General features: G+C 43.0%; 1 protein-coding gene across 1 annotated transcript in view; it reads left to right on the top strand.

Moving 5' to 3' along the window:
• The window catches only part of LOC117504561, a 47,323-nt gene that overhangs the window by 3,469 nt on the left and 20,885 nt on the right, over positions 1-22,969 (top strand). Inside the window, exons 2-7 of the mRNA XM_034164018.1 lie at positions 3,349-3,477; positions 9,045-9,149; positions 9,686-9,824; positions 10,909-11,059; positions 11,279-11,411; positions 14,380-14,532. Of these exons, the coding sequence (XP_034019909.1) occupies positions 3,349-3,477; positions 9,045-9,149; positions 9,686-9,824; positions 10,909-11,059; positions 11,279-11,411; positions 14,380-14,532 (810 nt within the window). The remainder of the gene's footprint in view (positions 1-3,348; positions 3,478-9,044; positions 9,150-9,685; positions 9,825-10,908; positions 11,060-11,278; positions 11,412-14,379; positions 14,533-22,969) is intronic.

Here is a 22,969-nt window from a genome sequence, read left to right as displayed (position 1 = left end):
GTGAGTTTCCCCACGCCTGTCGCTGACGTCATTCGCCTGTGGGCACAGCTTGTGGGAGGAGCGCTCCACCCCCCTCGTCGGATTTTTTTGTTGTGAGAAAATGGCCGAACGCGTGGAGCAGCGTTACTGCATTAAATTCTGCCAGAAACTTGGCGACAGCCAGGCAGAAACTATTCGAAAAATCCAAACAGCTTTCGGAGATGAAGCCATGAGCAGCACACGGATTGAGTGGTACAACTGGTTTAAAGACGGGCGCGTAACGGTGGAGAGCAAGCCGCGCTCCGGTCGGCCATCAACGAGCCGAAATGACGAGATCGTTTCCAAAGTGCACGCTGTGGTTATGCGGGATCGTCGCTTGACTGTCCGAGAAATTGCTGAGGAAGTGGACATTGGCAAGACTTCGGCACATTCCATCATAACGGATGATTTGGGCATGAAACGAGTGGCGGCGAAGTTCGTGCCGAGGTTGCTGACGGCGGAGCAAAAGCACCTCCGTGTGGAAGTCTCACAGGACATGCTGGACTCCATTGACACTGATCCCAGCTTTATGGACACTGTAATCACCGGAGATGAGTCCTGGGTGTACGGGTACGACCCGGAAACCAAATTTCAGTCGTCACAGTGGAAGCATTCCACGTCGCCAAGACCGAAGAAGGCGTGCCAAGTGTGCAGCAACATCAAGGTAATGCTGACTGTTTTTTTTGACTCCCGTGGTGTGGTACACCACGAGTACGCACCACAGGGTCAAACAGTAACAAAGGAGTATTACAGGGATGTCCTCCGTCGTCTACGTGATAGTGTGCGGCGCAAGAGACCGGAGTTGTGGGCCGGAGGAAATTGGCGCCTCCACCACGACAACGCGCCAGCTCATTCCTCTCATTTAATTCAGACTTATTTGACCAAAAACCAGACTCCGGTGGTTCAACAGGCGCCTTACTCCCCTGACATGGCCCCTTGTGACTTTTGGCTCTTCCCAAAACTTAAAATACCATTAAAAGGAACCCGATTTGAGACAAGAGAGGACATTATGGCTGCGACGACGGCGGAGCTGCGCGCCATCCCGAAAAAGGCATTTTTGGAATGCTTCCAACAGTGGCGACACCGCTGGGAGAAGTGTGTGGAGTCCCAAGGAGAGTACTTCGAGGGTGATTAGGTTTCCAACCCTCCAGGTAAGCCAGTTTTTTTTCCCCAGCCAATGGTCCGATACTTTTCGGACAGACCTCGTATATATATAGATATAGATATATACACACTCACACACACACACACACACACACACACACACACACACACACACACACACACACACACACACAGGTTCTGATCATATAATTAGTATATCGTGAAAAAGTTGATTAATTTCAGTAATTCGGTTCAAATAGTGAAACTTGTCTATTATATTCATTCATTACACAGACTGACATATTTCAAGTGTTTTTTCTTTTAATTTTGGTGATTATAACTGACAACCAGTGAAAATCCCAAATTCAGTATCTCAGAAAATTAGAATATTAAGACCAATAAAAAAAAGGATTTCTATAAATGTGGGTCAACTGAAAAGTATGAACATGAACAGTATGAACATGTCCAGCACTTAATATGTAGTCAGGGCTCCTTTTGCCTGAATTCTTGCACCAATGCGTCGTGGCATGGAGTCGATCAGTCTGTGGCACTGCTCAGGTGGTATGAGAGCCCAGGTTGCTCTGATGGTGGCCTTCAGCTCTCCTACAAGATATAAACGCTGGGGTGATCATGTTTTTGCGGTAGCTGGCCCCAGACTGTGGAATGACCTACCTCTTGAGTTACGTACTATTCCTGACCGAGCACTTTTTAAATCTAAGTTAAAGACTTATTTATTTAAACTGGCTTTTAACACTTACTGGGGAGGTGACATGTTCTGTTATTTTTATGTTCTTTATGTGCTGTTTTAAAATTTTATTTTATATGTGTTTTATTTTTGTAAATTTGTGTTTTTAATGTTAAGCACTTTGGACACCAGTCGGTGCTGTAAAGCGCTTTATAAATAAATGTTGATTGATCGATTGATTGATTGATTTTAGCGGGGGAAAATTAAGATAAAGCGAAATAAAACAATGAATCATCAAAGCAGTAGATCATATCACTGCTTTGATCTGTGAATCACAGCTTTGATTGGTTCAAAGTTCAAAGCAAAGCCACGCTGCAGAAAATCAATGTAGAGAAATGATCATTTTCCTGACAAACACCCCAAAAACAACGGCCACTCTGACAGACCGATAAGGGAATCGTTAAGCAAAAAGGTTATTGATGTCGGTGGATTGAATCATTTCTTAACCATTCCCTGAAAGGAACCGGTTCTCGATACCCGGCCCTAGAGGTGACCAAAGACGTCCAGTCATGTCTTTACATTGTCTCACAACCATACAGTAAGACAGGAAATTCCACCTAAAGAGTGCCATCATTCTCCTTCAAAGGTACTGGCATCGCCAAACACCTCTGCCCAACAACCTCGTGCCTCCATAAACTCTTCTCAGTTGTCTTTCAAACTCAGAGGCAGAGGACCCACAGACGTGAAAGTCACTGCCAAGACAAGCGAATGCCTCTACAAGTTCAACACTTTAGCTGCATACAGATACAGATGAAGCCTGGATCTTCATCTTGGTCCAGGACAACCACAAACCCAAACATTCCAATTGCTCACTCAACTTCTAATGTGTGGTAATCAGGGTGTCCATCGATTTCACAAAGATCACAGCAGTGATCATACAGTGTAGGCCGGTAAACCTCTCATCACCAGAAAACACTGAACAGTGCAGGAACCACAACACATCCTTGATGAACACCAGAATTCAGTGGGAACAAGCTCATCAGAGTTTCTGCCTCCTCACAGTACCTGTGTATCGGCAGGCCATGATGTCCAGCAGCTTCATCTTCCCATCAATTCTTACAATTTCCCTTTAAAAATATGAGTTTGAAAACACGTGATGATGAGGACTTCTGACATCACGTGACTTTCTTGCACTTGAAGAAGCCACTTTAATCTCTGTGTGTTTGGTGCAGGTGCGAGCTCACTTCAGCTTTACTGCTCGCGGCCCCTGTCCTTCTCTGTCCACAGTGTGTGACCCTGAGACGGACTGTGTGTAAATGGTAAATGGACTGCATTTATATAGCGCTTTTCCATCTGTATCAGACGCTCAAAGCGCTTTACAGTAATGCCTCACATTCACCCCGATGTCATACAAGGCGCTCAGTACACACCGGGAGCAATAGAGGATTAAAGGCCTTGCCCAAGGGCCCTTAGAGATTTTCCAGTCAGGCAGGGATGAACCCATGATCTTCTGGACTCAAGCCCAACACCTTAACCACTAGACCATCACCTCCCCTGGTGTCCCACCTCACCTCCTTCCCCTTCACAGGCACAAAACCTAGTCCTGGCTGGTGCGTGCGTCAGTGGCAGAAAACTGTTCCAAGTAACTTCAGCAGCAACATCAGTTTGGGGTAAGACTGTGTGTGTGTCCCTTACACACACACATACACGTGTTTGTAAGGAACAGGGCCTGCTAACAGTGTGACGTTTGCTGGCCACTTATTTAATTAAACTGGGATTTCAAGTGTTGCACAACTTTTCAAGTTAGTTTAAATCAGTCATTCAGAAATCTAATGTTCCAGTGATGTAAAAGAATTTCAGTGTTTACCAATTTTCTTATATTTTCGGATTTTCATTCATCATGAACACATTTTACCTGTTATAGCGTAGACTTCACATGTGCAATTCGTCTGCGGTCATCAAGCCTAATTTTTTTCATTAATTGATTGTATATTGCTTTACTTCAAAACTGTTTGAGTTTGAATATCCTACATAAATTAAAAGTAAACATTAGATGTGATACTGTTGAATTGTCATCTAAATACAAATCTATTCGTATAACCTAAAAGTTCAAGTCTGGGAACATGTGCTGGTGCTGCACTTCGTCACATCCACAACACCACAGAAGCACCTTGGCTCCTGGATATCAACTGCCCAGACAGACAGCTGGTCCAGTCCCACAAACTGGATACTGTTCAATTCTCATAATCACAGAGTAAAACAGGAAGCACCAGGAGCAATAAGTCATTAATCGCCTGGATCTTAGACCTGATCCAGGACTATCTCAAAACTGAGACACTTTGATTCCTCACTCAGTTTCTCAAGTGCTGCCATCAGAGTATCCATTGATTCCTCAAAGATCACAGCACTGACTGCAAAGTCAAGGTCAGTAAACCTTTCCTCTACAACAAAAGCGCCTAAATTGCTAGTTTACACAACCCTACCTAACACCTAGACCATGCAAGCAGTGTAGGAGTCACAACACATCCCTGAGAAATGCTGGTTTTCACCTGTAAACCTCAGAGTCTCTGCCTCCACTCACAGTGTCTGTGTAGAGTTTAGCAATGTCCAGCAGCTTCTTGGGGATCCCATGAATTCCCAGGATGTCCCAGAGAGCAGTCTGGTCAACTGAACCACACACTTTGTAAAAATCAACATAGGCCACGCTGTTCACTCTTGTGTTCTATGAGTACTGACAGGGCTCGAATACATTTGATGGTTGACTTCTTGAGCATGAAGCCAGACTGTTCTGGTCACTAGGCAAAAAGTTGCTGGAACTGAATCCTTTTAAGGATAATATCAATCAATCAATTAATTTTATTTATATAGCGCCAAATCACAATAAACAATTGCCCCAAGGCGCTTTATATTGTATGGCAAAAGCCATATAATAATTACGTAAAAACCCCAACGGTCAAAACGACCCCCTGTGAGCAAGCACTTGGCGACAGGAAGAAACCTCCAGCAGAACCAGGCTCAGGGAGGGGCAGTCTTCTGCTGGGACTGGTTGGGGCTGAGGGAGAGAACCAGGAAAAAGACATGCTGTGGAGGGGAGCAGAGATCAATCACTAATGATTAATGCAGAGTGGTGCATACAGAGCAAAAAGAGAAAGAAACAGTGCATCATGGGAACCCCCCAGCAGTCTAAGTCTATAGCAGCATAACTAAGGGATGGTTCAGGGTCACCTGATCCAGCCCTAACTATAAGCTTTAGCAAAAGGAAAGTTTTAAGCCTAATCTTAAAAGTAGAGAGGGTGTCTGTCTCCCTGATCTGAATTGGGAGCTGGTTCCACAGGAGAGGAGCCTGAAAGCTGAAGGCTCTGCCTCCCATTCTACTCTTACAAACCCTAGGAACTACAAGTAAGCCTGCAGTCTGAGAGCGAAGCGCTCTATTGGGGTGATATGGTACTATGAGGTCCCTAAGATAAGATGGGACCTGATTATTCAAAACCTTATAAGTAAGAAGAAGAATTTTAAATTCTATTCTAGAATTAACAGGAAGCCAATGAAGAGAGGCCAATATGGGTGAGATATGCTCTCTCCTTCTAGTCCCCGTCAGTACTCTAGCTGCAGCATTTTGAATTAACTGAAGGCTTTTTAGGGAACTTTTAGGACAACCTGATAATAATGAATTACAATAGTCCAGCCTACCTTGTGGAACTCCATAATTAACCTTAGTCTGTGAAGAAGATTCCCCATTTACATGAACAAATTGTAATTTATTAGATAAATATGATTCAAACCACCGCAGCGCAGTGCCTTTAATACCTATGGCATGCTCTAATCTCTGTAATAAAATTTTATGGTCAACAGTATCAAAAGCAGCACTGAGGTCTAACAGAACAAGCACAGAGATGAGTCCACTGTCTGAGGCCATAAGAAGATCATTTGTAACCTTCACTAATGCTGTTTCTGTACTATGATGAATTCTAAAACCTGACTGAAACTCTTCAAATAGACCATTCCTCTGCAGATAATCAGTTAGCTGTTTTACAACTACCCTTTCAAGAATTTTTGAGAGAAAAGGAAGGTTGGAGATTGATAAAGATAGATTGATCATATTTAAGATTGAAGCATTAAATAATGGTAGGGCTTCCTTGAGCAGCCTGGTAGGAATGGGGTCTAATAGACATGTTGATGGTTTGGAGGAAGTAACTAATGAAAATAACTCAGACAGAACAATCGGAGAGAAAGAGTCTAACCAAATACCGGCGTCACTGAAAGCAGCCAAAGATAACGATACGTCTTTGGGATTGTTATGAGTAATTTTTTTCTCTAATAGTTAAAATTTTATTAGCAAAGAAAGTCATGAAGTCATTACTAGTTAAAATTAAAGGAATACTAGGCTCAATAGAGCTCTGACTCTTTGTCAGCCTGGCTACAGTGCTGAAAAGAAACCTGGGGTTGTTCTTATTTTCTTCAGTTAGTGATGAGTAGTAAGATGTCCTAGCTTTACGGAGGGCTTTTTTATAGAGCAACAGACTCTTTTTCCAGGCTAAGTGAAGATCTTCTAAATTAGTGAGACGCCATTTCCTCTCCAACTTACTGGTTATCTGCTTTAAGCTGCGAGTTTGTGAGTTATACCACGGAGTCAGGCACTTCTGATTTAAAGCTCTCTTTTTCAGAGGAGCTACAGCATCCAAAGTTGTCTTCAATGAGGATGTAAAACTATTGACGAGATAATCTATCTCACTCACAGAGTTTAGGTAGCTACTCTGCCCTGTGTTGGTATATGGCATTAGAGAACATAAAGAAGGAAACATATCCTTAAACCTAGTTACAGCGCTTTCTGAAAGACTTCTAGTGTAATGAAACTTATTCCCCACTGCTGGGTAGTCCATCAGAGTAAATGTAAATGTTATTAAGAAATGATCAGACAGAAGGGAGTTTTCAGGGAATACTGTTAAGTGTTCTATTTCCATACCATAAGTCAGAACAAGATCTAAGATATGATTAAAGTGGTGGGTGGACTCATTTACATTTTGAGCAAAGCCAATAGAGTCTAATAATAGATTAAATGCAGTGTTGAGGCTGTCATTCTCAGCATCTGTGTGGATGTTAAAATCGCCCACTATAATTATCTTATGTGAGCTAAGCACTAAGTCAGACAAAAGGTCTGAAAATTCACAGAGAAACTCACAGTAACGACCAGGTGGACGATAGATAATAACAAATAAAACTGGTTTTTGGGACTTCCAATTTGGATGGACAAGACTAAGAGTCAAGCTTTCAAATGAATTAAAGCTCTGTCTGGGTTTTTGATTAATTAATAAGATGGAATGGAAGATTGCTGCTAATCCTCCGCCCCGGCCCGTGCTACGAGCATTCTGACAGTTAGTGTGACTCAGGGGTGTTGACTCATTTAAACTAACATATTCATCCTGCTGTAACCAGGTTTCTGTAAGGCAGAATAAATCAATATGTTGATCAATTATTATATCATTTACTAACAGGGACTTAGAAGAGAGAGACCTAATACTTGTAAGCACCTTCCCTCGCACAGAGAACAGTGTGATACCCCTATAGTTGTTGCAGTCTAGGCCATCACTCTTTCCTTTCCAAACTGGGACAAGTCATTTCTTTCAGTCTGTAGGAATGAACAAGTATTGTCTGCAATGCCAGGAGAACAGTGTCTCCATCCGCTTGGAGGAGCTCAGCTCTGATTTTGCAGAGCTCTCCCTGCCCTCAGCTGTTTCACGCCCTTTGTTATCTTGCCAGTATTTGGTGGTTCACAGTTTACTAGAGAATCAGCTACAAGAACAATGGTGCCAGAGATTCGGATCACCAGTTGCATCCTCCTCTGAAAGTATTCCAGCCAGCCAAGATCAGCCTGAGAATCAATTGGGCCAGATTTGATCTTGGGCACTGAGCAGGCAGTCGTCTGCAAGACTTCAAATGAATCCTCAGGGAAGCCACAACACTGCCAGTATTAGAACAGTATGTCCAGGGGTGTACATCTGGATGCTGAAACCAGGATCCAGCAACTTGTAGCTCGACTTCTTGCAATGTCAAGGAGCACTGAGCCGTTATCACCACAGTTACCAGATCCATGTGGACCAGTGTGGTCTTTATAGCCATATAATTCATTTATAACTAGCTCTTCATGCTGTTGTACAATAGCACAAAATCAATATGAACATCACAAACTGCAAAACTACTTATTGCATGTCTCCTTCCACTGCCATCAACAACTGAATTGATCTGGTGAATTGTTTTTTAAGCTTTTTTTTATGACAAACTGTTTAGTCTGTACTTCAGTGACAGTATGACCCTTGCTTGACATCGAGGTCAAGGACAAGGTTAACTTTACATGGCATCAAAAGCACTTGATATTCTTACCATTCCCTGGTTTTAGCAGGTCCTTAATTCCATTGTTTACACTGTTAAAATTAACACTTTTTGTAGCTCTCTAAGGACATCATTCAAGAAACCTGAAAGGTTCCTGGTCTTCATTGTCTGTGCCGTTTTCTTAAATGAATGCCCCTGACATGTGAGATAGGCGTGTTTCCTTTAGGGCAGTGGGTCCCAACAGGTTTTCCTCTGACCTCGGTTGCCCACTGTCATCTTTGATGTGACCTTGGTCCCAATGAGTGACCTTTGGTAAATTTGACTCTGCTGGACTATTACCCACCTGTACATGTGGGCCGTGTTTGGTGAAAATCAGAGTGAAAAACTTTAGTTTGGATCTTTGACTCAAATGACCTTCACTCCCATGATTGACCTTTGGCATATTTGACCTCACCTGGCGATCCCAGAACCCTTCAACTGTGGTGGATAATATATTATAGTGGGGGAGGGGAGGAATCACAATTGTGACTTTGGACTCCAGTGACCTTGACCTTTGCCAAAACAAACCCTTTCAGGGCAACTCTGGGGTTGACCATCATCCACATACTAAGTTTTGCATAAACTGCTAAAAAGGACCTGGGAGGAGTCGGGGAACAGACAGACATTTATCAAGCTCTAATATGATTTTGATATTCGAGTTGCTGGATGCTGTTGACCTTTGACACTATAGTCATCATGTGGTGCATGTCTCTGTGATCTAACCCACAGGTGTCTGAGCAGCCCAGCAACCACACACGTGTGTTACACCTTACTTTGGTCATATTTAATCAATGTTTTATCCATTAGTCATTGTTACTGAAAGTATTACCAAAAATTCACTGCAGATCTGCTCTGATCTTCTGTCCTTCAGGGAAAACACAGAGTTTTTTGTGTCACTGAAGACGGACCCCGTAATTCGAGGAAATAGTCAAAGACTCAACCAGCCTCCGTTTGCTGCTCTTCCACTTCCTCTGAGGTAACGAACACACACCCTGCATCCCAACACGGAGTATGAACCAACCTCAGTACGTACTACGCCGCCGTTACTGTGGTATGTGAGCGAGTAGCAGCGACACGCAAACCCGAACCCCGACTGCCCCGCCACCATCTTACCCGTCCGTTTACAATCATTCATTTTATATACCAGCTTATTCCAGCCAAGACGCCCTGGACAAGTCACGAGTCTGTTGCAGCCCGGATACTTATGGACAAACACATTCACACGTGATCATTTGTCACCAGGTGTCCTGTGTCACAGTCTTGAAGTGAGCAAAGTTTGGATTTTTGACACACATAAGGACACCTACTTACATCATTTGCATGATTAATGAATGAATGAATGAATGAATGAGTCAACAAACAAATGAGAATTCTGGCTGTAATGCTGGTGTTTTGTGTGTGTGTGTGTGTGTGTGTGTGTGTGTGTGTGTGTGTGTGTGTGTGTGTGTGTGTGTGTGTGTGTGTGTGTGTGTGTGTGTGTGTGTGTGTGTGTGTGTGTGTGTGTGTGTGCAGAGCCCAGGAGAGCTGCTCTAAAAGCTTCCGCCTGTCAGTCAAAGACGTGGATGGAGACAGGGTGCGATGTCGCTTTGCCAGTCGTGACCAGAACGAGTGCATCACGTGCACTCAACACTCATTTTTACAACTGGATGAAGTGAGTCCAACACATTACATCAGTCATTTTCTGAATGCCGACCAACCTACCTGCCAACCTATTTATTTTTTATTTTCATTTATGTAGCACCAAATCACAACAAATTTGCCTCAAGATGCTTCACACAAGTAAGGTCTAACCTTACTAACCCCCAGAGTAACAACAGAGGCAACAGTGGTAAGAAAAAACTCCCTCTGAGGAAGAAACCTCAAGCAGACCAGACTCAAAGGGGTGACCCTCTGCTTGGGCCATGATACAAACATAAATTACAAAATAATTCACAAAACGAATATACAGGAAATGTTACCGGTGAACAGGAGGGTTTCAGGAACAGACACCACACCCATCTCTGGATGGAGCTGCACCTCAAACAGAGAGGAAAAAACAGAATCAGGTATCAGAAAGACAAGAAATACAGTATAATTTGTCAGCATTAAACAACAAGAAAAACAGTAAAATACTAGACCACTAGCCCTAAGCTTCACTAAAAGACCCAGAATTTAGGTAAAGTTGAGGCTGCGGCATGCTCTGTTTACTAATAAAATGAATTAAAAGAGTAAAAAGCGTAAAACAAAACTGTACCAGTATGCTGCCATATGAAAGGGAAAATAAGTGCATCTTAAGTCTGGACTTAAAAGTTTCCACAGAATCTGATTGTTTTATTGATGCCAGGAGATCATTCCACAGAACAGGGTCACGATAAGAGAAAGCTCTGTGACCCACTTTTTATTCATCCTAGGGACACAAAGTAGTCCTGTACCCTGAGAACACAAAGGCCGGGCCGGTACGTAAGGTTTAATTAGGTCAGCTAGGTAGGGAGGTGCCAGTCCATGAATAATTTTATAGGTTAGTAGCAGAACCTTAAAATCTGATCTCACTGGGACAGGAAGCCAGTGAAGAGACGCCAAAATGGGTGTAATGTGGTCAAACTTTCTGCTTCCTGTCAAAGGTCTACCTAGCTGTCTATCCCCTGCACATTCCTCTGTCTTGGTTTTTTAACGATAATTATGAGATGATTGTTGATGACTGACAGCTCAGTCTAAGTGTGATGAAAGTTTCTAAAACTTTCTGAACACTGTTTCAGGAGACATGTGTTTTGTCCTTCACTGGAGGAGCAGCAGCAGGAACATATTTCATCTACCTGATGGTGGAGGACTTCATTCCTTTTCCCCAATTGTGGCACGTCCCAAACAACAAAGCCCTCAGTGACGTCCCCATGCAGCTGTCTCTTAGCGGTACGGTGACATGCCATTATTTACCTCCAAAAAATGCAGACGTACAATAAAAGCAATAAAATAAAATATACTTGGAGTTGGACCTAATGCTGGACTACATTTTTTTCTTGGTGTGACCTACTTTAGAACCTCCTTGCTTTTACATTTCCAAACCTTTATGCTTGATGTAAAAGCATTTAAAATGTAAATGAGACAGCAAATGAAAATGTGTCATTCCAGTGGAGAATGGACTGTCCAGCTGCAGTGACAGACACACAGTCACGGACCCAAGCCCCAGATCCGACTCAGTGGTGTACGTGCTGCCATTCCACATGGTCAAAATAAGCTTCAGCTTCACCTCGCCTACAGAGAGGTACGTCCTAAACAGCATCTTCTCCGGGGTTTATGGTGGTGATGTGGTGCAGAGATGAGGGGCCCAATCTTCACGGTGGGTTTATGGCATGTCCGTAGACACAGTGCTGTCTGTGCCGTGGGAAAAATCAGTGCAGTTCAGGGTGCTGAGTGCAGCGAGGCTGGACGAACTCACCACATTAGTCACAGGTGTGTTGTACCTGTAACATAAAATCAACCAATCAATCTTCAAAGCCGCAGTGCACCAGGTACAGTATGCCTCGTAGAAAAGGTCTCTGTCTCTCTTATGGACAATCCGTCATTAATCCGGCATCCACCAACCATCCAGCAGGTGGCAAACAAATCTGTCATATTACATCAATAAAACAAAGTTGGTTTTTGCATTCATCCGGTCCATCAAAGTTCACCCGGTTTGACAGAGATTGTCCTCACTATGTGCACTTTGAACATGGCGAGCTACAAGATAACAGCTTTTATTGTTTTTGAGTAACTATGTTGACAGACTGGAGGGTTTGGGCACATTTATCTACAAATGGATGCAAAAGTGCATGGACAGTGACACAGTTATTCTATTTCTGTCCACAAGCACCATGGATTTGACATTCAACAATATGTGTTTGTAGTTAATTCATTTGGTATTATATTTGGCAGAAGGTAGGTGCAAATGCCAAGGTGATTTATTTATCTACAAAATACCCAAAGTGACCAAAAATCCAAACAGTGATAAAATGGGGCTGAGAGAGCAGAGTAACATGAAAAACAGGTGATAACAGGCAATCACAAAATACTGACGGACATAGAACAGCAGGAACCACAGTGAATCTACAGGCAACTGAGTCGGAGACACGTGACAGCTAAAATACAAAAACAATCTAATGAGTAACAGGTGCATCAACTCAGGGAAAGGAAGAAGAACAAATACACGTGAAAACTAAATGAACACAAGGTGACCAAGAACTAAAGGTGAACTCAAGGGTAAATAGAAAATGAAGTAAAACAACAAAGATAACCAAATACAACAGAAGAAAAAATAAAACCAAAATATATGTTCAAGTTCAAAATAGGGCTGAAACGATTAGTCGAGTAACTCGAATAATTCGATTACAAAAAATGTTCGAGGCAAATTCTGTGCCTCGAAGCTCAGTTTAACGTTGTAGTACATCTGTCAGGTCTGTGTGTGGCGCTGTAACATCCCCAGAAAAAAAAAACAGAAGAAGACTAGAGCATGTGCATAAGCCGTGTAAACGCTAATCAAATTATTACAATAGCTACAGCTTTCCAACGTGACACACAGAGTAAAATTAAGCCTTTAAGGAGAAAAAATGGTCCACGCTGACCATCTGAAATTGACTGACTGCACATTTAAAGTGAAACAGTGTGTTTGTCTGTTTTTAAAAACACACTGTTTGGTCCGCTGGCTGCTCTCCGCTCTACGTGGGGACTGACTGTTCCCCCGGTGGACGGCTGCTGTGTCTCTCTGCCCGGTGTGAGCGGCTCAGCACTCCGCTCACACAGCTCCGTCCCCGGACACACGGACAAACAGGAAGAAGTCCACTCTTCCTTCTGTGTTTTCCCTTTTTAATTTTTGCTTTTTTGGGAAACACATAATGCTTCACAAACACGGTAACTCAAATAAAATTATAAATGCATCTGCTGAAACAAAGAGAAAGAGGGATAAAAAAAAAAAAAATCACGCAGGGACCCATTCTACCAACCTTAAAAAAAAAAAACTTAAAAATGGTTCAGTTTTACAAGTTGGAGAAAATAAAAAACAGGAAAAAAGAGCCACAACTTGTGAAGATGTGAAAAAATAAATAATTACAAAGGAAAACAGAAAGGGATACACTAAATTTGACAATCTGTGTGATGGTGCAGCGACATTGTGCCATTGCTTAGGGAGAGCCCTGGACACTTGATGTTATTTAAAAATGCAAAAGTACTTAATAAAATAAATGAATAAATAAAACCTTTCACTTAAGTCTGCTGTCTGAATAGCAGAACACCAGGTTCTTACAACTGACAATCTGATTGGTTTAATTCATGTTGTGCCCAAAACACGTCCATAACTCATTAAGTGACTAAATACAATCTGCTGTAGGCCTGTGCCTTACTTTACACTCACATTATGTGCCATTTAAATAATAAAGTGCAGTTGGTATGGTCATGGTTAATGTGGTTAATGTGGTGGGCTTGTGACCAGAGGATCCTTGTAATGCAGCAGCTAAGAGAATATTTAGAGCAAAGTTATCTGCTGGTTTAAAGCCCCATCAGACTGGAAAATGACTCAGACCCTTGGCCAAAGTCCTTAATGTCCAAGGGTCTTGGCACATTGATATGTGTATGTGAGAATGGGTGAATATAAGGCATCAATGTAAAGCACTAATAAATGTAGTCTGGACTGTCATCCTCCCGTTTGTCAATTTCCCCACATTCCAGTTCCTGGATGAAGCTGTTTTACAAGGAAAAAAAAAACTTTTCACAGTACTAGCATACCAGTTATAATCCTGCTATGCCCCGCCCACTATGGTTGGACAAAATCAAAAACTGAGGTCTGTGAACGATTTCAGGCTCAGCGTTTTCTACCATCTGAGTCGCAGGTTAATTTTCTTGTTTCTGATAGTGTTGCCATGGTAACACTTGGGCCTATGAATGGGAAGAAGTGATGTAATTTTGAAGAGAATTCATCAACAATCAAGGTCAAAGGTCAAGGTCAAATTTTCTAGCCTGATGCTAAGTTGTTAGGAAAATTGGTAGTTTCTCAGAAACAAGTTTGGATTTTCACTGACTGTGAGCTTTACAGTTTGAAAGGCCACAGAACATTTTCCCTCCAGCCCTGATTATTTAAAATGTGGACACGGCATCTGTATGTTACCTGGAGACTACGGACCTCTTAAATGTGCACATTTGCAGTGTGGGTGCAGAATGCAGGGTGTGTAATGCAGCATGTGGATTTCTCTCTCTCTTTGCAGTATTTTGGAGATACCAGTGATCGGCCCCTATGAACTCCTCAGATATAACTACACAGAGTCTGGTTCCAAAGTGACCCTGTCTGTGGCCTGGGTCCACACCCAAAACACGCTGCCCCGCCTGCTGCCCATCTGTGTTGCTGCCAACACCAACAGGTGGGAGGTCCTGCGGAAACTTCGGCACCAGTAGCACTGAGATGTTGTAACACTCAATGGTGGGCCGTGCAGTTTACACCTATTTTCCCAAAACGAAACACTATCACATCATGCAGTATCGCAAAAGACATCTCATGTACCCAAAAATCACTGGCAAAACTCATAACAGCCATACAACCACCAAGTAAGCAAAAATGCCATAAACACAGCACAATCAGAATGAAAGAGATTTCAGGCAACCTGCTGGACATAAACGCATCTGACACAGACGTCATTCACACCAGCAACAGTGATCTAAAGCAGTGGCTGCTGCACTCTGCATCGTGTTGTTATGACTCCGCCCATTCTCCCCCCTCGGGATGCGAACTCACGATCCTCAGCATGAGAGTGGGACTCTCTAACCAGAAGGTTAAAACCCAGGGCTCTGACCTTGTGACCAGAAAATCCTTTTGAGCTGTTGGGAGTGAGATTTACTAACTACATCTGTACAGCGACACAATCGATAGTGTGTACAGACATAAAAATCATTTAAACTTACCAAAGCTGTTCGTCACTTGAAACAAACAGTCTTTCTGTCTTTGTAAATAGTTCAATGACAGTCTGACAGAACACCGACATACTTCAGTTCCCAGAAAATCTGCAACTGAATCTGTTTTCCTCTTTCAGCAATTATACATTAAAAACAGACCCAAGTAAAAATTTTCACAACCCCCCCCCCCCCACACACACACACACACACAATATACCTAAGCTTCACATTTCCTGTCAGCTTCACTTTTTTTTTGTGACGTATGCACTCAGTGAGAAGGTCCCAGGTCCCAGCACCCCCCCACCCCCGAGTGGTCCAGCTCCCTCCCACCTCCACAGACATGCAGGTGAACAGGTGACCGTAGGTGTGAGTGTGAATGTCCGCTCAGGCCGCAGCCCAAAGCACTGAGGCGAGTCAAGCGAGCGGACTCTGGTGATGGGATGTGCTCAGCCGGGCTCAGACCAGAGCACCGGGTGTGAGTCACACACTCTGCTGCACAGCAAACTCAAACAACATGACCGTCCTCAGCATCGTCATCATTTGTTTTAACATCAGAAGGAAATTCAGAAGGACTTTTTTCACCTGGAGTCATCAGGAGGAAATTTGATTGGACTAAAAACAAAACAAAACAAAAAAAAACCCACAAAGCCAATCTGGATGCAGAAAAGCTCAGGGAGAGTCGAAATGAAAGTAGTGTATTGTTATAAATAAATGCCAGTCAATCATAATGTCAGGCTGGGTCCTGGCCCGGGGCGAGGTTATGGGTCTGTACCCTGTTGTCGTCTGTTTCCCCTTATTTGATCCTCTTGGTTGTGTTATGTGTCGACGCGGGTTGAGGAGCGGACCTGCGTCAGACAGGACCCAGCGCTAAAAATAACCAGAAAGCGGTTCCAAACAGAAACTATTTATTATTCACCTGTGCTTAAAAGTGTAAAAACATAAAAACAACATCCCTCTGGTGGAGTGATTCGTGGCTCGCTCTCCAGCGCCCGCAAGGATTAAAGCCAGCGCTCCTGGACTTCCTACCACCGCCAAACACCCCCCAGGTGGACACGACAAACTGATTCTCTGTGAAGCAAAGAGAAGGTGAGGTAAGGCAACAGATACAACTATATCTTCCAATAAACACACGCTATCAGCAACACACTCAGGTCAGTGTCCTTTTTTTTACTTTATGCAAATGAGCAGCTTCTCACAACAAGTGGAGGATCACTTATCCTTCACGCCACAGCAGTGAGAAGCAAACTGCACAATTCTCTTCACAATTCCAGTATACTGTGTAACAAAACACCAAGTTACTATCAACAATTACTTAAACACTTAATTACCTCTCGTGTGTGCTGACAGCATGTGTCCTCACCCCTCCCTGCTTCACAGGCTCGATGTGTCAAAACCCAGGCGCGGTCCTCAGCGTCTCACAAACGAACGTCACAAGGTCGAGTTCCCGGCAGTTCTGCTTGAATCACACATGACTTAAATGCAGAACGCCATCCAATTATCTGCTTCAGCTGCAAGTCGTCCAGGTTGCACGTGAGCACCAAGCACAGGTGCTTTCCATGATGTTGATGAGGGTGAAGATTCTTCAGCCAGCACCTTCTTCACAGACAAATCAGCCCTCATGCCACCTGGAGAGCAAAGAAAAGAAAAGAACACCAAAACATCCAGCCACGCCCCCCCAACACACAACAGTACCCCCCTGTTAAAGATTTTGTATATATGTTATCACTGTTAAACATTTGTACATTTGTCTTCTTTCTCATGAGAACGGTGTTGTGCTGTTTTGCACTTCACCCTGAGAATGTACGTGTTATTCAACCTTGTTTTAGCTTTGTCTTCTTTCTCATGAGAACGGTGTTGTGCTGTTTTGCACTTCACCCTGAGAATGTACGTGTTATTCAACCTTGTTTTAGCTTTGTCTTCTTTCTCATGAGAACGGTGTTGTGCTGTTTGCACCTGTCTTAACCAAGCCTGAGAATTCAATTTTGTTTTAGCACTCTGGGGTCAATCTGAGCTGGGAATGAAGGGCTGGATGTACTTATTATTATAATATAACTTTGTTTTCGCAGCCTCTAACGACTGGGAGTAAGAGAACGTTTTGACTGTTGTGATGTGGTGCTTAGTGTGAAGGAGTGTGAAGGACAGGACACTTCAGGCAGATGCAGAACAGCAACTGCAACAGACGAACGAGATGTGCTGACCTGTGTAAAAGAAAGTGTTCTTCCTTACAGCTGCACTTATTGACGTATGCGTTTATGTTACGGGAAGAAACTTGTCTTGCGTCATCACCCCCACCCTTAGGACAAGTTTTTTGTTTATGTGATGAGGGCGTATAAAAAGAGCGGAAAAGCAGGCCAGACTTTAGTGTAGCCTTGGTGTACAGCCTGACTGCACTCCGCGCGTAAAATTTGACTTTCTGTCTCACTGGTGTTTCTTGACTCTGTTTGTCTTGTTAAAGGTTTTAAAAATGTTTGGAGGAGAAAATACCCAACATTGACTGGGGGCTCGTCCGGGATCTCAACAACACCGGAGGTGTCCGGCGGAGGTCGTCAAGTCCAGACGTAAATCCTTGGCCAAGGTCCGATCGATCGATTGATCGTGTCTGCAATTGTCGACCACCGTTGGCATCGTCTGGTTGACGAGATTTTCCCGAAGAAGACAGACAGGAAGTCGAGTCAGTGAGTAAAATTTCTTTGTAAACAGTACTGAGTGAGTGGTGATCAGATCACATAAACAGTTAAATTCCGCAAGCGATGATACAGAATCGTCTGTTAATGCAAAGCAGTTAAACTCTGTAAGGAGGGTGCGGACTCCTCTGTTTATATACGCGTACCGGTAGGGGATAAAAGTGATCACATAAAACAGTTAAACTCCGTAAGCGATGATACAGAATCGTCTGTTAATGAAACACAGTTAAACTCTGTAAGGAGGGCGGACTCCTCTACGGTTGCGAGGGACGCACGTAGTTAAATTCCGGAAGGAGGATACGGACTCCTCTGTTTTAATACGTAAAGGAAATCCCGGGTAGAAATACGTGCACTGTAAAAAAGCAGTTAAATTTGGCAGGGACGGCGGAGTCCCCTAATGCAGGACATTAGTTAAATTTCACGGGAGGGCGAGCTCCCCTGGCATAAGAATACGCATACGATTATTAAAAGTGTTTCTATGTGTACATAGTGTATTGTGTAAGTGTAAATAACTGTGTGAAAGTGTAATACTTTGGACAACGTTAGTGACAACCGTGCGTGTGGAAGCAGCAGGCAAGTGATTCTGCTTCCTACGGGGAGGTGAAAGGAATCAACCACACGACGGCAAATTAATTGTCACGTCCAAAGAAAGTGTGAAAACTTCAGATTTAGAACACCCTAGGTGTGCCCCCGTCTGAAGTCCAAATTATAACAAGGGATAATAAAAATGGGGGGTAAGACGTCTAAAAATAAGGAAAATTTATCAACTGACGACTGGAAATTTATGGAGGCAAAAAATCCAAAAGCAACAAAGAAATTGGAGACCTGGATAAATAAACATGACTTTGACGGACGACTGAACCTGATCAGCATACAAAAGCTGAAGAAGGAGTTAGAACGGGAACATAAAGGTGATGAGAAAAAGATGCAGAAAGTAGGGGCAGATTTAGTGGCATTTTGGGAGGAGGAAGCAGAGAACAGACGGAAAGGAGCAGAGAAGCGACGATTAGAGAAAGCAAGGAAAAAGAAAGCTGTAGGTAAGGCAGAAGAAGATGTGATAATTCAGCACAGAGAGCCAGAACAGCCTCAACAATCACCGCCGGCTGGATCGTCGGTGACAAAGAGACCTTTATCTCCTCTACCAGAGGATGACGATGTACCGCCACCACAGTATGATTTGGCAGTAAAACCTAAGGTAAAAAGAGAAAAACCAGAAAAACCACAAACACGCAGTCAAGCGAAAGTGCCTACAGCCCCTCCCATGGTGGAACATAGTGATCAGGGAGGTGCCTATCCTATGATAGAAGTACCAAATCCTCGTGCAGGAACAGCAGGACAGCTACCAACCATGCTCGTATATCGAACATGGAATGCTGATAATATCAAAGCAGCAGTCGACATGATACCATCGCCACATGTCGATATTGAGGGATTTATGCAGGATATAGAAAACATTAGAACATCTTACCACCTTAATGGACCTGAAGTCCAACAGGTGTGGATGAAAGCATGTGGCCCTAAATGGAGTCAGGTACGCGGAGACATAAGTAATGCATTTTTCTCTGTGCCAGTACATCCAGATAGTCAATTCTGGTTTGCTTTTACCTTTAAAGGACAACGATATACATTCACCAGATTACCGCAGGGTTACGCAGAGAGCCCAACTATTTATTCTCAAGTCATGTCAGCATGTTTAGCCAATTTCGTTCCACCGGCAGATAGCCAACTATTAGTGTATGTTGATGACATTTTGATTGCCTCTGACACACGAGAAAACTGCATAACTGACACAGTAGCATTATTATGTTTCTTATTTGACAATGGCCACAGAGTGAGTAGAAACAAAGTTCAGTTGTGTAGGGATAAAGTAAAATATTTAGGACATGAGTTATCAGCCACAGGGTGCACGATCCTGTCTGACAGGAAGGAAGCAATTTTACACGCTCCAAAACCACAAACCAAAAAGCAGATGATGTCATTTCTTGGATTGACAAATTACTGCAGGGCATGGATTCCTTGCTATGCAGAATTGACTAGTCCACTTTCTGATTTGATGTACAAAGATGATATTTCAATGTCAACCGTGTTGGAATGGAACAAAGATGCTGAGGAAGCCTTTGTAAAAGTAAAACAAACATTAGTGTCATCCACAGTTTTGGCACTACCAGATTATAGTAAACCATTCATTCAAACAGTTGATTGTAAGAATAAGTTCATGACTAGTGTTTGGTTCAAGTGTATGGCTCAAATTGAGGCCAGTTGCCTACTACTCATCTAAACTGGATGCAGTAGCAAGTGCTTTACCACCATGTGTACAGGCTGTTGTTGCAGCCTCTATGGCTGTTCAAAGTAGCAGTAATGTTGTTCTATTCCATCAGCTGACATTGAAAGTTCCACATGCAGTCTCTGCACTTCTGTTGCAGACAAACATGAGCCTTTTGTCCCCAGCAAGACATCTTTCGTGCATGTCCTTGCTATTATCACAGCCACACCTTACGGTAGAGCGATGTACAACATTGAATCCCTCCACATTGATACCTTTACCTGAGGATGGTGAGCCGCACAATTGTCTTGATGTAGCTACGGTCTGTACGAAAGCACGCCCAGACCTCCGGGACACACCCATCCCAAACAGTACAATCGTGTATGTGGATGGTTCTTCCACTAAAAATGCTTATGGACAAACGCAATCTGGATATGCTGTCGTCACAAATTCAGAAGTATTAGATTCTGCTTCATTGCCATCGTCATTTTCAGCACAAGCAGCTGAATTAGTTGCTTTAACTGCAGCTTGCTAAAATTTATACAGACAGCCAGTACGCTTTCAGCACAGTGCATGTGTTTGCAAAACTGTGGGAGGAGCGTGGAATGGTGACATCATCTGGAAAGCCAGTGACTCATGCCACTCTCCTAACTGCCCTACTGCAAGCTGTGAAGTTGCCTCAACAAATTGCTATATGCAAATGTGCGGCTCACACCAATGGCTCTGACAGTGTTTCAAAAGGAAATGATTTTGCTGACAGAGCAGCAAAAGAGGCAGCAGCAGCTTCTTCTATTTTTGTTGTACAGGAAACTGCTCCAGATTTGCATTTAGGTCATACACTGCTTGCTGACATGCAACAGCAGGCAACTGACAGAGAAAAACAAATGTGGATAGCTAAAGGAGCTACGTATGCAAATGACTTGTACGTATGACCACAAAAGAAACCCATATTGCCAAAAAATATGTTTAAATGGGCAGCTATTATGAGCCATGGCGTGACGCATGTCTCATCAGGGGGTATGATATCGCAATTGCAATCTATTTTTTGTCTTTATGGGTTCGATGCATATGCAAAACAGCATTGTAGAGCATGCATGACATGTGCAAAACACAACTCACAAGGCAATTTGAGACCCCAAAGAGGTAAATTTCCAACACCACAATATCCCTTTCAAGTGATTCATATGGATTATATACAGATGAGTAAACATGAAGGGAAGGAATTTTGTTTAGTCATAATTGATGCCTTCTCAAAATGGGTAGAATTGTTCCCTACAAAACATGCAGATTCACTTACAGTGGCTAAAGCATTATGCAAAGACATCATCCCACGATTTGGAATACCAGAAACAGTCTATTCAGATAATGGAGCGCATTTTGTTAATACAATAGTGCAATACGTAGGAGAAGCACTACAGGTTAATCTCAAAAATCAGTGTTCTTATCATCCACAAAGCGCCGGATTAGTGGAAAGAATGAATGGAACAGTAAAAAACAGACTTAGAAAGACAATGGAGGAAACAGGCAGACCATGGACGCATTGTGTAGATTTGGTAAAAATGTATATAAACATAACTAGTACCATGGGGTTGACACCGTATGAAACATTGTTTGGCAGAAAATATCGATTGCCATATTATGGACAAATTTGGGATGTACCTGAGGAAGCCAGTTTGGCGGATTACATGAGAAAAATGTTAGAAGGACAACGAGGGAGAGTTCCAAACACTGATGATCCCATTTCTCCACAGGAGGACCCTAAAGTGGTACCTGGAGACTGGGTGTTGATAAGAAGCATCAAGAGAAAACACTGGCATTCACCTAAATGGGAAGGGCCCTATCAAGTACTACTCACAACACCCACAGCTTTGAAAATTGGGGAAAGAAGTACATGGATTCATTTAACTCACTGTAAGAAAGTCATTTCTGCAGACACAGACAAACAGTAAGAACAGTAGGACAAGACTAGTAATAGTGTGTGAGCTTGGTGTTAAGATCCAGGTTAGACACGAAAGCTAGCAGAAGACATTAAGAAGCCACTGTTCTGAACATAGGTGTGCTGTAGTGTGCAGAAATGGCGAAAGAAAAAAATAAAAAGAACGAGGGTTTCTGGACCCCACGGACAGTCCTTGTTATGCTACTTTTCTTTTTTGAATTGGGATTATTATTAAAAGCCATGAGCACGGGACATGATAATAAGGATCACATCCGCAGATTGCAGAGACCAAAAAGAAGTAACGAAGACCCCAGTCCGATAATAAATGCCACAGTACATAGCTGTGATGGGAATAATGCGTACCGATTTGGTGTACAAGCCTGCATTCCTAGAAATACTTCTGTGATCATCTCTGTACCATATAGTGGTCTTACCCATGGAATGCCGGATGGTGACAGAGGGACTAATTACGGAAATAGTTTCTCATGGTATATGACCAACGATCAACAAGATAGGAGATGGGAAACGTTGGTAGCCGATGAATGGAGTAGATGGACACCAAGATGGGCACAAACCGAGTGGGCTAAGTACCAGAGTCAAATTCTCAAAATGTATCAAACAGATGATAAGCTGTCTATAGTGGTGAATACCACAGAAAAAGGAACCATATTCCCACCTGATATAGAGGGAGACTGTTGGTTGTTCCTCCTTTGGGTATACAAACAAGGAAAAGATCCGTATTTCCATTCTTTCCTCTGTGAAACAGATAGAGTACAGCAACCAATATTGACCGAATTAAGTACGTCAAAGGGGGTGTCCATACAAGCAAAGGGGGTGCCCATACAAGCAAAGGGTGTGTCTGTACAAGGCACAAAAGACATGAAGGCAGATGACTGGTTCCTAGTAACTACAGGAATTAGTGGACAAAATAACAATTGGCTTTTAATGGCAGAACAAACAGGACTAGCAGCAAAGAAGGACTGTGTTGTATGTATGGGACCCAGACCTATATTACAGGTAATACC

Source organism: Thalassophryne amazonica, chromosome 2, assembly GCF_902500255.1.
Source record: "Thalassophryne amazonica chromosome 2, fThaAma1.1, whole genome shotgun sequence".
Taxonomy (NCBI): Eukaryota; Metazoa; Chordata; class Actinopteri; order Batrachoidiformes; family Batrachoididae; genus Thalassophryne; species Thalassophryne amazonica.
Note: the sequence above shows the minus strand (reverse complement) of the source record. Positions and strands in the feature narration are given on the sequence as shown.